The 16774-nt window shown below is 38.0% G+C and overlaps 1 protein-coding gene across 8 annotated transcripts in view; it reads right to left on the bottom strand.

Annotated features, from left to right (window-relative positions):
* LOC105477209 (transforming growth factor beta receptor 1) overlaps nt 1-16774 on the bottom strand; it is a 50658-nt gene that overhangs the window by 17931 nt on the left and 15953 nt on the right. For 3 of the 8 annotated variants that reach the window (XM_071078074.1, XM_011733618.3, XM_071078076.1), the window contains exons 2-3: nt 6821-7066; nt 3184-3426 (exon numbers count right to left, since the gene is read on the bottom strand). In XM_071078074.1, coding sequence (XP_070934175.1) covers nt 3184-3426; nt 6821-6956 — 379 coding nt within the window. In that variant the 5' untranslated portion in view covers nt 6957-7066. Of the gene's footprint in view, nt 1-3183; nt 5874-6820; nt 7067-10144; nt 11588-16774 lie in introns of those variants that run through there. The other 5 variants (XM_011733621.3, XM_011733619.3, XM_011733620.3 and 2 more) reach the window with 4 other exon arrangements.

Genomic DNA, 16774 nt, shown 5'->3' with positions numbered 1-16774 from the left:
TCGGGAGGCTGAGGCAGGAGAACTGCTTGAACCCGGGAGGTGAAGACTGCAGAGAGCTGAGATCACCCCCCGCTGCACTTCAGCCTGGGCAAGAGAGTGAGACTCCGTCTCAAAAACAAACAAACAAAAAAAGTAGCAATTTTCTTCTAAAGACAAAACGGAATAGGCCTAATTTAGATCTCTATATTCTCTGCTCTACTCTTCTGTACCTTTAGTACTGTTTGAGAGAAAACTTCAAAAGGGAAACAGGGACTCCACAGCTTCACATGCAGTGAACAGGAAATAAGACCTGAACAACATGCATATATTACAAGAGCTCGTAAGCTGCACAAGCTATAACGAACACTGGCCTAGAAGACTCACTATCAAAAGCTGGCACATATGCACATGTGCACATTCACACACTTGGGGTACAGCTGCCAGAACCCAACTCTTCATTGTATTCCCTGAAGTACCCAAGTTAAAAGCACTGTCTTTAGAGGTAGAGATAGGGCCTTTCCTTAATTATGGTCACGGTACTGAGTAATGAACACATGAATTCAGAATGTGAAACGCTTACACCTTTTCCTCAATTAACAAAAGAACTAAAACCAAGTATTATAAACACACAGTTTACTTACTCACAGGCACTACTCTCATGCCTAAGGTGGCATTAAGGATTTATAATGAATAGAAGGGAAACAGATGGCATTTTCTGCTATTATTCACCAGAAGATGGCTTCTGCCTAGATAGGTTTGTAGAGAATTCAGTACACAATGAACTATGACAGGTAAAGGAGGCCTTAAACTAAGTTTTGTACAATGTAGTCAACTGATAATGTATGTTAGATTTTTCTTCCAAGTATGTTTTCAATAAGAGCAACACTTGTCATTTGGACATAACTTCACAATTTACCAAGCGCTTTCATGCCAACATTTTGTCTTGCTTGAACTCACAACAACCCAATGATGTGCACAAAGCAGACTCCATCACTTTCATTTTAAAGATGAAATAACTCAAGCATGAGACATTGGTTAACTGCCCAAAGCTACAGAGCTAGCAAGCAATGCAGACAAGTTTTTGCAGGGTAAGTCATAAAAAGAGGGAGAGAAGCTTTCAGAGAACAGAGAGCTATGGTCCCTCATGGATCTAGAAATATATATATATATATATATATAAAATGGAAACAGAATTATTCCGTTCTTTTTCATGTTTATCTCTTAAAAGGTTAATGAAGATATTCTTATTCAGTAATCAACTATCACCCACCCACCAATTCCTTTAATCAATTAGGTGGGCTTATCCACTGTGGCAAGTGGCATGAGCTGCTGTCTTTCCGGAGTGTAAGTTTAGAAACAAGACAACAGGTCTGAGGGATTAATTCCAAATGATCTGAAGCCATCCTGATTTTCTGTGACTCTGGTCCTTGATTATCACAGTCTTGAGCAGGATTACTTCTAGAATGAACAAAATCTTTTTGAAGATCTGAACTGAGAATAAATGGGAAGTCCCAGGAAAGCTCAAAATAACCTCCGTCCACCACTCCTGCCCAAAGACTATCACACCTTCAGTACTAAGATGGCTCCATCTAAGTCCAAACTCTCATTGTCTTCCTTACACAACTGTTTCAGGAATCCCTAAGCTTGCCTTCTGATCTGAGCTCCAGTGCAAGCCTGTATGTGTCCTAGTAGTCAAAGAGAGAGTTCTCTTATTGAATATATACGGCCAAATTCTACAGAAGAATAATTCAGGTAATAAAATCAGTTTTTTCATTCTTAAATGAATAGATATGCATACATAACAATATATATTCATTTCCTTAAAATAAATAGACATTTGTCATTATATGAGCTTTCTGCAACATTAGATGTGATTTTATGCTCAATTTCTGCTTTAATATTCCTTTAATATCACTCAGTTATAAAATTAGTGAATTTTTTTTTTGAGATGGAGTCTCACTCTATTGCCCAGGCTGGAGTGCAGTGGCACGATCTCAGCTAATTGCAACCTCCACCTCCCAGGTTCAGGCGAGTCTCCTGCCTCAGCCTCCCGAGTAGCTGGGACTACAGGCGCATGCCACTATGCCCGGCTAATTTTTTTGTATTCTTAGTAGAGATGGGGTTTCACCAAAATTAGTGAAATTTTCACTATATACGCTTTCCAAATTTTCACTTTATTCATGAATTTAGCCCTTATTTAAAGATGACTCATACTTTTCAAAGGATAGTATATCTCATTTAAAAGTCTTAACAAACCACTTGAAGTGTTTTTATCAGCAGTATGGGTTCCATATTTTTGATGAGGAAACAGAAGCCCAAAGAGGAAACATGTTTTAACCAAGGTTATACAGCCAATCAGCAACAAAACTTGCCTTGGAACCTAGATCTATTTATCCTTAGCCAAGTGTCAAATTCTAAAAACACAGGGGATAGGAGTGTTCCTCTCTTAATACTTTTCCAAACCATATACAAAAAAAAGTAGAAGATAACGCCCCTTCAGTTTAAACATGAAGCACTGCTATGCCAAAATCCACCTTGGGATGACTCTGACAATTAGCTCATCTACTTCTGATGCCACAAATATCAACAAATAGAACTGGGAAAAGCAAATCTCATTAGGGGCCAAAACTACATTAAATAAGAAGGTGATTAGACATTTTTCTGAAGTGAGAAAATGACGTAAGAGTTCATTAGTTTAATTTTAAAAAACCAGGCCTATACAAAAGACAATTTCATATAATGTTTAAAAAGCAAATAACCTTCACAATTCTGAATAAATTTTTATCATGCCTGTTTTCAAATATAAACATCAGGCTGCTAAACAATCCTGAATAGAACGGGTTAGTTGCAGATCATTTGAACATCTTTGAACTTCGGCTTCATCCATATGAGAATAATTGTTCTTATCCTTTCTACCTCACAGTGATGAAAAGCAAATTAGATCATACAAGTGAGAACGCTTTGAAATTTATACCACCATGGAGCTGACTGACTTGCTTTATCAGTTAAAGTAAGTTCCAATCTATTTTAAACCAGCCACAGTCATATATACATCAAGCTTAAAGATTTTTATTAGTTTCAAACCTGGAATATTATTTATATTATCTCACATTCTAACAAGTTGGCTTATTAGCAAACTAATAAAATAAGTATCACTTAATTTTAAAAAGACGTCTTAGGAAAAAGGAGAAACAATTACATTACCTGAGCCAGAACCTGATGTTGTCATATCATAAATTAAGTCTTTCAACGTAGTACCCTCTGAAATAAAAGGACGATCTAATGAAGGGTCCTCTTCATTTGGCACTCGATGGTGAATGACAGTGCGGTTGTGGCAGATATACACCATCAACATGAGTGAGATGCAGACAAAGCACACTGGTCCAGCAATGACAGCTGCCAGTTCCACGGGACCAAGGCCAGGTGATGACTTTACTGAAAAAGGGCCTTGAGTGAAATAAACATCAACAACAACAAAAACACTGTAGGTGGCAACCCCCATTTTCCTAATCCTACACAATTCCTGCAGCTGGCCACTGCCACCACATAGCCAAAGAGCCTCATTACAGCAGTTTATAGGGCTCAAACCCAGAACAAGTGAATCATTCAGTCTTCTCCTACTAGGCCTCCTTTCATGCACACCAGCTCTGTCAGCACCCACTTACTCCTTCTGTACTCTTCAGCCATCATTACAAGGCCAGCTGCTACCAATATCATAGTACCTTCCCCACTTATCACATCAGGTCAGTAATACCAATAACCTGTAACAATACCCATTAACGTCTCCTTAAAAATCATATATATTTTTAAAAGTGTGTTTGACTTGTCTTCTTGTTCCAAGGCCAGTACATGCTCATAGCAGGAAAAACAAACAAAAATATCAAAACAAACAAACAAACAAACACATACATCTTCATCACTCCCAAACAACTCACATTTTAGTATTTATATCTCCACCAATTTTTTTTTTTTTTTGAGACAGAGTTTCACTCTTGTTGCCCAGGTTGGAGTATAGTGGTGTGATGTTGGCTCACTGCAACCTCCGCCTCCCGGGTTCAAGCAGTTCTCCTGCCTGAGCCTCTCAGGTAGCTGGGATTACAGGCATGTGCCACCATACCTGGTTAATTTTTGTATCTTAGTAGAGATAGGTTTCACCATGTTGCTCAAGGCTAGTCTCAAACTCCTGACCTCAAGTGATTCACTCACTTTGGCTTCCCAAAGTGCTGGGATTACAGGCATGAGCCGTGCCCAGCCAATAGCTCCACCAGTTTTTTAAAGGCAGAACATATCTTTTTTTTTTTTTTTTAAACAGAGTTTGCATACTTTTTATTCTATCTTAACCTCCTGAACTTTTAAGTCCAGATCATTTTCTTGTAACTTCCATTAATAATTAAAATTTTCTGGTTGTTTCAGAAAATTACAATTATTCTGACATTCATCCTGAGTCTTGTTGGTTTACTACTTACCACCATTTCTTTCATACCACATCTTTCCCATTCTTGAGATCTTCAGTAGATTAATCTCTTATCATACAGAGTCCTATTTCTAGTAATTTCCTTCAGGAACAGTCCATGCGTCCTTGTACACTGAACTTGTGGCAAGAAGGCTGTTGCCTTTGTATATGAAAAATCTTGGCCTATTTAAAGAATTTTAGGTGACTACAAAAATGTTCCATTTGCCCTCTGATATTTAAGCAGAAAATCTGAACTTTTTTTTTTTGCCTTTTATAGGTAACCAATGTTTATGTGTGTTAAATGCTTATATAATTCTTTTATTTTTGAAACTGATACTTTTTATTACATGTGTTTGGATTAATATTTTTTCATTAATTTTGCCTGGTATTCTGTCTTCTTTCTAGTCTCATGCCTTTTTCTGGAATTCTGATAATAAGCATATTGGATCATCTAAATCTGTTCCCTATATCTCTTAATATGCTCACCAACTGTCTTTTCTCTGAATTGTAACACAATTTCTTAAGCTTGTCCCAAACTTGACTATAAAATTATGGCATCCAGTCTGTTGTTCGCTCTCAATAGTGCATTTTTAAAAACATTCATCAGTTGGGCTTTTCTTCTGAAAGCAACCTTTAACAACCGTGAAATGTTCTCATTTCATAGTGAATAACTGAAAATAGACCCTGGACTGTTTGAAAGTTCCTCCCTATCATGTGGTAAACCTATTTCATAGGATGACATCTAATCTATCTAGTTCAGACTACTTCTTTTGAGCTCCTAACTCTTCACTGGTAATTTTTTGCTGTTTGCTTATCTTGGAGCTGGAAATGAGAAGTTTATATATGGTAATTAGAAACATGAGAAATGAGGTGACTTCTTCACAAGGTTTTATAAATCTCTATTCAGATATTTCAAGCTCAAATGATGGAAATGGGAAATTCTGGAATTATCCTTTTCTTTGTCACATTATAACTGCAGATGCTTTCATCAAAGTCAAAGACATAGTAGTCTAACCAACCCTTACCACGGGAGAGCTGCATTATCATGCTGAACAGGTGGAGGGCTGGCCTTTTCCTTCTGCGCTACAGCAGTGCTTCCTCCTTTAATTAGCACAAGGCCTGGACCAACTCTGAGTGGAAAGTGAGCAACTGTGTCTGCTCCTCTGAGCACTGAAGCCAGGTGCTTCCTAAAAGGGAACTGAGAGTTCGCCCCGTACCCTCACTCACCCCCAATCCCTCGTCTAAGTTATTGGTCGGACTTTTCAATGACTAACCTTTCTTATTAGTTATTGATCCTATTCTTTACCAGTCTGGTGTCATCTGTACTGTAAATTGCAGAACTGCAGAAGTTCCTCACAAGTGTTGGCATGTGGGTGGCATTCTACCATTAATTCCACTAGTATTAACATAGGTTGCCCTCATTTTTATATTCCTTTGGGATCTGGGGAAAGAGGTAAGAGTTAAATACATGTGCTCAGACTTCCATATTAAACCGGAATCTTAAAATTAAAAAGTTTATTAAGCCTTCAAACTACTGGTTCTGCCAGGAAATTTTATTTATTTACTTATTTAATTATCTTTTTTTTTTTTTTTGAGACAGAGCCTCACTCTGTCACCCAGGCTGGAGTGCAGTGGCACAATCTCGGCTCACTGCAACCTCTGCCTCCCAGGTTCAAAGATTCTTGTGCCTCAGCCACCCAAGTAGCTGGGATTACAAGCATGTGCCACCATGCCCAGCTAATTTTTGTGATTTTAGTAGAGATAGGGTTTCGCCAGGTTGCCCAGGCTGGTCTCAAACTTCTGGCCTCAAGTGATCTGCCCACCTTAGGCTTTCCAAAGTGCTGGGATTACAGGCATGAGTCACCAGCCCCGGGAAATTTTAAATGTAAACTACAGGTGAAGGACCAAAATTCTAGAAATCATGTATAATTAATTTATGCATAAAGATAATAAAACAAGCTGAGATTACAAAATGAAAACATCTAGACTACTTAGTGCTGCTCTGAATTACCACTCATTAAAAGACTGTTGACTGCTGTAAAAGATAGGAGCATTATATAAGGAAGAAGAAATTCACTCTGAGAACAAAGTAGAGACAATCTGAAGATGTTGTTGGGGCTTTGTCAGAATTTGCTTTTATCTATCCTTTTAGGTATAACAGACCTCAGAGGAAGTCCACCCTGGAACAACCTTCTTAAACAACACACACCCAGGAGGCAGGATCTTGGCTACTCTTATAAGTCTGTAACAGTGGACAAGCCACTTCTTGCCTCTAAACGGAATGAGTTGGATTAGACAACTTCTATGATCCCTTCCACTTCTAAAGTCACAGAGTGTGAAGGGTTTTTCTTGTAGTATCTAGGAAAAAAATTTTATAGAACAACTTACCAGTAGTTGGAAGTTCTATTTTATTGCAATGGTCCTGATTGCAGCAATATGTTGTAGTCACAGACCCAGTTTTTGAAGAGGGTGCACATACAAATGGCCTATCTCGAGGAATTAAGTCAATTTCAGCTATACACATGCTGTTGTGTATAACTTTGTCTGTGGTCTCTGTGACAGAGACAAAGCAGAGCCCATCTGTCACACAAGTAAAATTGTCTTTTGTACAGAGGTGGCAGAAACACTGTAATGCTGGAAAAAGAGAAAGATTCTATTAGAAAAAAATCTCAAGGTTAACAGTTTGGAATTATCCAATATTCACTCTAACAATACATTCTTGATCCTATTATCACACAACTTCTATGCACTGTTCAAAAAAACAACTATTCGTTGCTCTTAGAAGTTTCAAATTATATTAAGAACCACACACATGTGGAAGCCCAAGGAAATGTAGTAACACTTGGATCCAGGTTTTTTCCTGAAGTTTTTTGCTTCCAAGTATAGAAAAATTTTGTTATGTTCAATTTCATCAAAGCAAGGCAAGCATTTGCCTTCCCATTAGAAACAAAGTACATTTAAATTTGTAATGGTTATACTTTTTTTTGTTTTGTTTTGTTCTTAACCAGCCCCAAACTAAACATTCACATACTCCTCCTTTGAGAAGCAATGCGTGAAAACACTACCACCCATTAACTGTAGGCTAATGCCATTTCAGGGGCTTTCTGGGTAATGGAGTAACAGAAACAGATTTGTACTGAGCCAGACACTCCCTATTCCCCTTGGTGCAAACCCTAAAAAAGACATGTGTATTCTGGCCAGGACTGGGGCATTCTCTTAGTGAAGCAAAGCAGACTACACCCATAACAATACATACATGCTCCAACCACACAGGCAACCTAACTACAGAAATGATTGGCGGCAAAACACTAGCTTCATGCCCACTTGTATCTACTTGATCTTTACGGCTCAACCCCAGGAGTGACCTCTTGAGGGAAGTTTTCTAATTATCACAACACCTTCTCATACACACAGATACACCTTCGACCATGCTCTCTGATGAAGTTAAGTGCTCTCCAAAACACACACTGCTTACCAGAATTGCTAGTTTTGTTTTTCTTTCTCCTATGAAACTGTAAACTCCTTGAGGCCAGATACCTGTATTAGTCATTCCTGTCAATCTGCCATCTAACACCATGCCTCATGCACAGCAGCATTCAAAAAATACTTGTTGAATCACAATGATAGAATTGGTGCATAATTTCACCATGGTCACATGAAACTGCAAAGCAGACATGTTCTTAAATCTAAACATTCCAATTACTTGTTAGCAAGGTAAAAAAAAGAAGTCTAAGTACATGGAATGGCCATCTATGACGAGAGCAGAGAGGTCCACTGTATCTAGAAAAGGAGTGGCTAGGCAGACAGGGGCAGGATAGACAGAGCTAACTCCTTGAACAGCTAACTTGCTGTACAAGAAAGGGTTAACTCAGCAGGACTGAGTTACTCAAACCCTGCATATTCCCAAGACTTGTCTTCAAAACTAGCCTTGGCTGGCTCTTGGTAGATGAGTTCTGAACCTTTGGAATATTCTCCCTGATAAGATTTCTGTATGCCTGAGGCCTTGGGTCGCATGGTACCAATGCCATCAGACAGCTTATTCTAACAATGTGATTTACAGTGAACGCCTATTACTTCTAGGGGCAGGGTAGGAAAAGTCTGAGGGGCTAAAGCCTGTCATGCAGGTGCTGCAAGCCTAAGTGACTGACCAACAGTAACAACCCTGGACACCAAGGCTCAAGTGAACTTCCCTGGTTGACAACTTCGTGCATGTTGTCACACATTGTTGTTGAATTAAGGCCATCTATGTTATGCCACTGGAATGGGACACCTGGAAACTCGTGCCTGAATTCTCCTAGACTTCACCCCAGGTGCCTTTTCCTTTTGCTGATGTTAATCTGTATGATTTTGCTGTAATTAACTATAACCACGACTCTAACAGCTTTTCTGAGTCTGTGAGACCTTCTAGCAAATCAAGTCTGAGCGTGGCCCTGCAGACTTCCAACTCACTTGCTAAACTCAAATTCAGGAATGTCAGGTTCTCCTCAAGTGGCTGTTTCTTGGTTGCCGGCTTAATTCACATACTTGTCTATTATCTTTACAGACCAGTAAAGTTTTACCTTAATCATTAAAAATGCTTGCTTTATTCATAGACAGGTCAGCTATTTGCTTCCTAAATATGAAAGAAACTCAAGAAAATTACAAGAAAGAGACACAATCGTGCTATATACTTTTTTTTCCTTTGAGACGGAGTCTCGCTCTTTAACCCAGGCTGGAGTGCAATGGCACGACCTCGGCTCGCTGCAAGCTCCTCCTCCCGGGTTCATGTGATTCTCCTGCCTCAGTCTCCCTAGTAGCTGGGACGACAGGTGCCCCTCACCACACCCGGCTAATTTTTTAGTAGAGACGGGGTTTCACCGTGTTAGCCAGGATGGTCTCCATCTCTTGACCTCATGATCCTCCCGCCTCAGCCTCCCAAAGTGCTGGGATTACATGCACGAGCCACCACACCCAGCCTTGTAATACATTTAAAGACTGCTAAAAGAGATAGTAATTATTCATGACAATGTGTGATGGTGATGGCTGTCTGGGTATAATTTCCTAAGGAGGAATTCTGAACCAGGAATTCATGGACTGGCTTCAGAGGTACATGAATCCCATAAAACTATAAGCCAAATGTTATATGTATTTACATTTTCAAGGAAAAGCTTTCAAAATCACTCACAAAGGAGTCTGTGACCCACAAAGCACTAAAACTACCACCATAGGAGATTGTCATAATTCTCTCCTAAATCCTCTTTACTCATGATTAGTCATTCAACCCGTTTTCTAAGCATTACTTTCATCAGTTACTCTACCAAAAGCTTAGTACACAAAGATTAATAACTAATGCTCACAGCCCTTGAAGAGCTCCAATGACAAGTGAAGGAGAACACTGTAATACAATGTGGTAACCACTATATATAAAAAATATTGCCCTGAATACTCTCCCAGTTCTCAGATCACTGTGGCTCGCCTATGTTGATGAGATAAGGGCTAAACACCTAGTCTAACAAGACTTTTAGTTTGGGGTTCCAACTTACTTCTCACACGACAAATGCTATCTAGGGCCACACACCTCTCACCATTATAATAATCATGTCTTTCATGACCTTGGTCTTTACATATAACATCTCTCTGTCTAGTTTAAACCTATCTTCTTATCTGACTCATCCTTTAAGACCCTATTTCAACAGGATCTTTTCCATGATGTGCTCTAAACCTCGCCCTTACCTTCACAATAATTGGTAGCTCCTTTCGATATGTTCCATAGTGCTCTTTGCATACCACCTTTAGAACAGCGCAAATCAATCTATTTACAGCTTGCTGTTAAAGTGTCTTTCATTGCCTTAGGAAGGGCCAAGCTTGTTTTGTTTTTCACATCTCTGAATCCTGGTTCCTTAGGTAGTGATCAGAAAAATACTTGCTAAAATAATGTTTCCCAAACATACTGGGAGAGAAAAGGATGTGTAAGTTGGGTACAAGTTTTGAAAAAATATTTTCGTTTCAAAAGATAATCTAAAAACAAGAATAAACATTCAAGATCATGAGTAGCCACTGTCTCAACACTGGCACTAGGCTTTTACTGCTGCTGCTTCAGTTGTGTGAAGATCCCCTTCAGGCCAAATGTTCTTGCGGCACACTACACACAGCATAAGTTTCATAGTCATTGTAAAAGAAAGAGTAAAAAATAAAGGGAATTTGAATCGAGCACATGGCAATACAGGCATGGCATGCATATTCAAAAACCAATAGCCTAACAGCCAATACTATATATGCACTTTATTATACGCAAGTGTTATATGGGTCCTGTATGTGTAGTACAATTTGCAAACATTTGTTAGCAGTAAATACAATTGTAGATATGTCATGTTTTTCCATTCTCATTTCCAGCAATAACTGGTTTAGAAAATCATGTAATGAAAATTTCAATAATGTCAAAATATTAACCTTATCTTCCAATGAACAAAATGGATGACATCTCAGTAAAACTTATAAGCCTGTATTTGAGGAATGCTTGCTGGCAGGTGTTTTGGTTAGGTATGATGTCTCCTCCCGAACTTACCAACAAGGCCTTGAAGTCATTAATACCCTCCTGCATAACATTACTGATGAGAAGAGGCACTACTCACAGCTTTTATTATCACTGAAGTTAAAATACAGAAACAGATTTAAAATGGAATTAGACCTAAAGCTATTTTTTTCTACTGAGAAACCTAAACATCATCTGTCACATGGAATAAATGTATTCATTTGAATTTGGTTTTTTTTTTTGTAGTTGTCTTTGTATTTAATTTGCAGATTTGGTTTATAGTGGTGTATGAGCCAAGAACATAAGGGTTTTATATCTAGTTTCATGTCTACAGAATTTAAGTAACATTATGAAAAATACACTCTGTACTTCTCCTTTCAAAGAGGTCATTACATTATGGTAAATTTGAAAAAGTCAGTGCTAAAGGGTTTCTCTTAACTAGTCTTTCAATAAGAAGAGGTCACTAGACAAATAAAAACACCACAATAACATAAAGCTTAACTAGGCAAATATTTCTCTCTCCAGGGAATTAAAAAATTCCATTTCACCACTTGAAATCAGTCTTGATTGACAAGACTGCTGTTACGTGATACGGCAAAATCATTTAGGGAAAAACTAAAACAGGAACTTAATTTTTTCCATGAACATATGAGTTTTAATTGCCATTTGTTAAAAAAAAAATTCAAATTTATTTTATTGATAGATTTGGCCCCTGGCTCCCCACCCGCCCCCCTTTTATTCAACTAGGTTTTTAATTTTTAAATGCATATACAGGGCAAAATTTCAATCTAAAAAATGTATACGATGACATCTCCTTCCACCAGTCCAAAGCCCAAGTTCTCCTCACTCCGCAACACATCACCTTGACTCTTTCATTTGATTCTGCAATTATTCACTAAGCATCTCTATATGCCAGGAACAGTGTGGGCTATGAGGTGTAGAGATGAATAAGACAAGGTATTAGAACTTGAGTAGTTCACTAGGGTGGAAGAGAAAGGCATTAAACAGATCATTAAAATCCTGAGTCCTGAGGAGAATGATCAAAGTGTTTCTACTCAGGTGTCGTAGAAGAGATTATCAAGAAAAGCTGCACCAGCATTCAAGTCAGAACTTGGAGAATATGTACAATTTGTTAGATAGATGAGGGTGAGAAAGCTTTCCTCACTGGGTTTTCTTTCTCAGCGGCAGGATTTCATCCTTAGTGGCTGGCATACCAAGTAAGATGATCAAATTTAAATTGTTCAAGATGCTAACCACTATGTTTTATTTCATCAGGAAAATGAACATAATACCTTTCTGACCTATTTCATCACCTGATTGAGCTAATCAAATGAGATACTGTACATTATTAACACATTTGGAAACTAACATAAACGATTACATAAACACAAAATTATCCCATATGATAAATGGCATTGTTCCCATGTGGTTTTTATTCACAGCCACCAAAGGTAAACTTCTTCCCAAAAGGAGTGACAAAATTCCACTGTAGAATCCCAGACTAACAGAACCACAAGAAACTTTGAATATCATCTAGGTAATTCAGTTCTGTCATTTTATTAATGAAGAAACCAAAACTTAAGAATACCAAAACGATTTTAAAAATTTTTTAAAGAAAACCAAAAAACCAAAATGATTTACACAAATATTCTACCCAGATTACAGGTAGATGTGAATCCTCACTATATTCTCACCAGCCCACAGGTAAAATCTATGCAACTATTCGCTGTACCACTATCCCCATGCTAAGTAACCCTAAACTTTAAAGACTCCCAGGTGGACCTGATATGGTTTAGACTCCTCCTACAGTTTTGAGTCTTCTGCTTGATAGCAAAAATAAGAACCAAATCCCCTGTTTAGGACCTTTCTACTACACTGTCCAACTTTGCCCCCAATCTCTAACAGAGGGCACAGCTTTCTTAATTTTGAGATGCACATTTCTCTAAGTTTTACATTTCTAAAATCCGAATACAATTTACAACCAAAGTAAAAAGAAAACTCCGGCCTCCAGAATGAAAGGTTAAGACATGATGAGTTGTAACCTATGCATGTGCAAACTTGGCTATACACAGAAAATATTACAAATTGTGTATCCCTCATGCAAAATGCTCAGGACCAGAAGTGTTTTGGATTTAGGATTTTTTTCAGATTTTGGAATATTTGCATATACATAATGAGACATCTTGGGAATGGGACCCAAGTCTAAATATAAAATTCATTCATGTTTCATATATGCTTTACATATATAGCCCGAAGGTAATTTAAAATAATATTTGAAATAATTTTGAGCATGAAACAAAGTTCACGTTAAGTACTTATGTGTAGAATTTTCCACTTGTGGCATCATGTTGGTGTGCTCAAAAGGTTTTGAATTTCAGATTGGGGTGTTTGACCTGTATTCATTTCACCATCACTGTAATTACTTGTCTTGATAGCTCCCTTGCAACTATACTTTAACTTAGGGTGAACAAGGATTTCACTATGATTCAGCACTAAAAGGAAAAGCTACTGTGTACACAGAAAATTATAGCAGAACCATGCCAGGAAATACAATTACGAGCAGTGAAATTTCCAAATATTGCAGAATAGATCAGAATTTTCAAAGTTTGCAGATGTTAGCATGGTGACATGTAGACGTCAAAGGAAGTGACATGAGGAAAAAGAGACGACAAAACCCTTGGGGTTATTATTCACGGTATTATAGTATCAGGATAACAACTCTGGGGTAACATATCCCAAGTTGAGATCTTGGCTCTTGGGCCCAATATAAAGGATTTCCTTGGTTGCCTCATTTCAGTACGTCTCGAGGTCACACATGGAAGCACTATTACTTCTATCTACTGCCAGGGCTACCCAGGGTTAATTCACAAGCCCTATATCTTGCTAGAAAAGCTAAAAGGTAAACAGCTGTGTATAGTATTAATATATGGAACAGACACTTCTATCACCCTTGTTAAAGAAATAAAAATTAGCACCAGAAACCTTGTCTTCCCAGGCTTAGTGTGTCATCATCTATACAACCTACTCACAGTCTTTTTATGCATATGTTTGAATACTCTTTCCTTTTTCAACCCTTGTTACTGGCCCTCTCCAGCCTTCCATCACCATCTTCCTCCAATTCAGAGTTCAACTGAAATCTCTCTTTGAAATTCACTAGCAAGGCCCTTATGGTCAAATTCAATATTCTTTTCAAAACGTTTCAGGATATGAGACAGAGTGCCACCCTTTCTTTATTAGTTTTTATATGACATTACAGTTCCCAAACTTTGCATTTGGCCCTTTGGTACATCTCAGATCTACATCTCCAAGCCTCTTGGCCTTTTACCTGTGCTCCAAACTTGTATTTTAACTACACCCAGGAAACACTCTGCTTGGCTTACTTATCTATGCAAAGTCAAGCAGAGAGTTTAAAATCCAGTTTTTTCATCACTCTGACTTTGCTGGTGATGACCCTTATGTTCCTCACTCTACCCACTACAGCACAACTATACTTTTCTTCGCAGTGAGAGTATTTCCAAATATTACAAACATGTACCAACAGGAAAGTAAAAAACCTAACATGCACAATGTGCTTTATTCAGTTTGCTTCACTACAGCTGAAAGCAGAGCTCATCACTGCTGGCAAAGATGAAGGCAAAAGTTAGAAGTTATTTTAAAAAACCCTTTCAGGGACTAATGTCAGCCCCTTTTATCATCCAACCTATTCTACCCCAGTTCTTCTGAGTAATCTGCCTTATCCCTTTTCTCCATTCTCAACACCACGCCCCCTTCTCAAGATGTGCCCTCTCTTCTCCCTCATCCACCTCTGGAGTAAAGCATACTATACAGATTTTCCTCTTCTTTTTATTAAATATGTTGCTTTATCTCTGTATACATGGCTAAAACCCTGACCTCCAACACCCTCCAGCCTACTATCCTAGGTTTTGTACCTCAAAATACTCAGTTCTCAATTCAACCCTCCTGGGGCTACCCTGCAGCAGTAATATCAAAGTAAGCTTGTCAAAATAGAGAACACCATACAATGTACACAAAATTTTCCTCTACTCCAGATAATATTTCACCCGTGAATTTAGGGCATCAGAATAAACATCTGATTTTTTTCCAGATAAATTCCATTTACTTCTGCCACTTTTAAAGAATTTAAGATGTATTGTTTATCATTTAACCCATATCACATCTTAAAATAGGGCACTCCCAAATTCACAAGCTCTTGTTTTTCCACATTATCTTCATTTTCCAGTCTCCTAGTCTCAATGGAATTAGCCAGTATAATGTTAACTGGTATCAGAGAAAACACACTAAGAACAGGCTGCCCAAATGGCAAGATGGGATTTAACAGGGCAACTAATACAAAGGCTTTCACTAATATTCGAAATAAATCACACAAGTACAGCATAAAGATCTGGTTAGCAGATTTGAGGAGTTTAACAACACATTTGAAAAGAGTCAGAGCCTTTATCTTTTAGTCCATTAATTGTACTATTTAGAGTTGTCTGAGGAAACAATAGGTGAAAGCAAAAATCCAAACTTGCAGATGTTCATTACAGTATTTTATGATTGAAAACCACCTATGTGAATGACAATACAATGACAGAATGAATCCTGATCCAATCATAAGTGAAAAACTATACAGCCATTAAAACTGGTATTTCAGAAGCATGTTTAAGGACAAGGAAATCGTCCTACTACTAAAGGGAAGGAAGTAAAGCTGTATAGTGTGATGACAATTATAGTCCTTTCAAGTGACCTTGTTTTTGTTCCACTTCAATGAGATGAGGGGATATTCTAATATACAGAGCAGATGCGTGCACTTTGCCTTACCCCAGGCCCTGAAAAGAAATGGAGAAACTTCTATGTCTAATGGTGAGTGGTAAAACAATAACCGAATTTCTTATTTGCTCTCAATCTAAGTATGCTATTACACAGTTTCTTACTAGATTTTAATTTGACTAGTGGGTAGGTATTATAAGGATATGATAGTTAAGCTGATGGAACTCAGAGACAGAAAAACAAGTTAAAATCCTATCTTTGCCAGTCAGGCACTGAGTAATCCTGAGGAAGTCACTTAACTTATTTGAACTTAAATTTCTTCAACTTACTTCCTAAATTCATAACATGCTAACAGTACCAATCTCAGAAGGTTTGAGGGTTAATGAAACAGCATACACAGAATACTTAGCACAGTGCCCAGCACATAAAAAAATGCTCAAAAATTACTTTATGCACTTTTTCAGCAAGTATTTCTTTAGTGCTCCTACTATGTGCCAGTCTCTGGTCTAGATGCTAGACAGAGAATCAGAGCTAACGCTGAGACAGCTCTAGGAGGCAATACTGACACAGAACACAACATAAACCATATGTACATAAAACAGTGAATGTTCATGGTACCTCTATCGTCTCTTTCTCCTTCATAAACATTCATATAGTTTTTCAACAACATGACTGAACAGACCTGGCTCAAGAACTTCACTGTAGTAGCATTAGGCACACACAGAAAGTATATTTTCAGTTCCAACCCAAATTAACAGTGTAGGGACACATCCAATGTATGTATGTAATATCCCTAACTAATAAACAAGTTAATGTCTACTTAGCCATAAAATGTTCATGCTGGAAGGAAAGTGAACAGAAGTATCAGATCCCACCTCCTTTAGAGATGAAGAAACAGAAATGTCCTAATAGTTACATCAACATAATCTAGATTTACTCCAAAAGTACACAAAGAAAAAAAGGATTACTTGATAATCTACGGTGATTTCCACCCCTACTCCCCACAACCCCTCACGTAGAACAAAATGAAAAATTCAACCTTTCCCTTTGGAAAGCACAAG

Source organism: Macaca nemestrina, chromosome 14 (assembly GCF_043159975.1).
Source record: "Macaca nemestrina isolate mMacNem1 chromosome 14, mMacNem.hap1, whole genome shotgun sequence".
Taxonomy (NCBI): Eukaryota; Metazoa; Chordata; class Mammalia; order Primates; family Cercopithecidae; genus Macaca; species Macaca nemestrina.
Note: the sequence above shows the minus strand (reverse complement) of the source record. Positions and strands in the feature narration are given on the sequence as shown.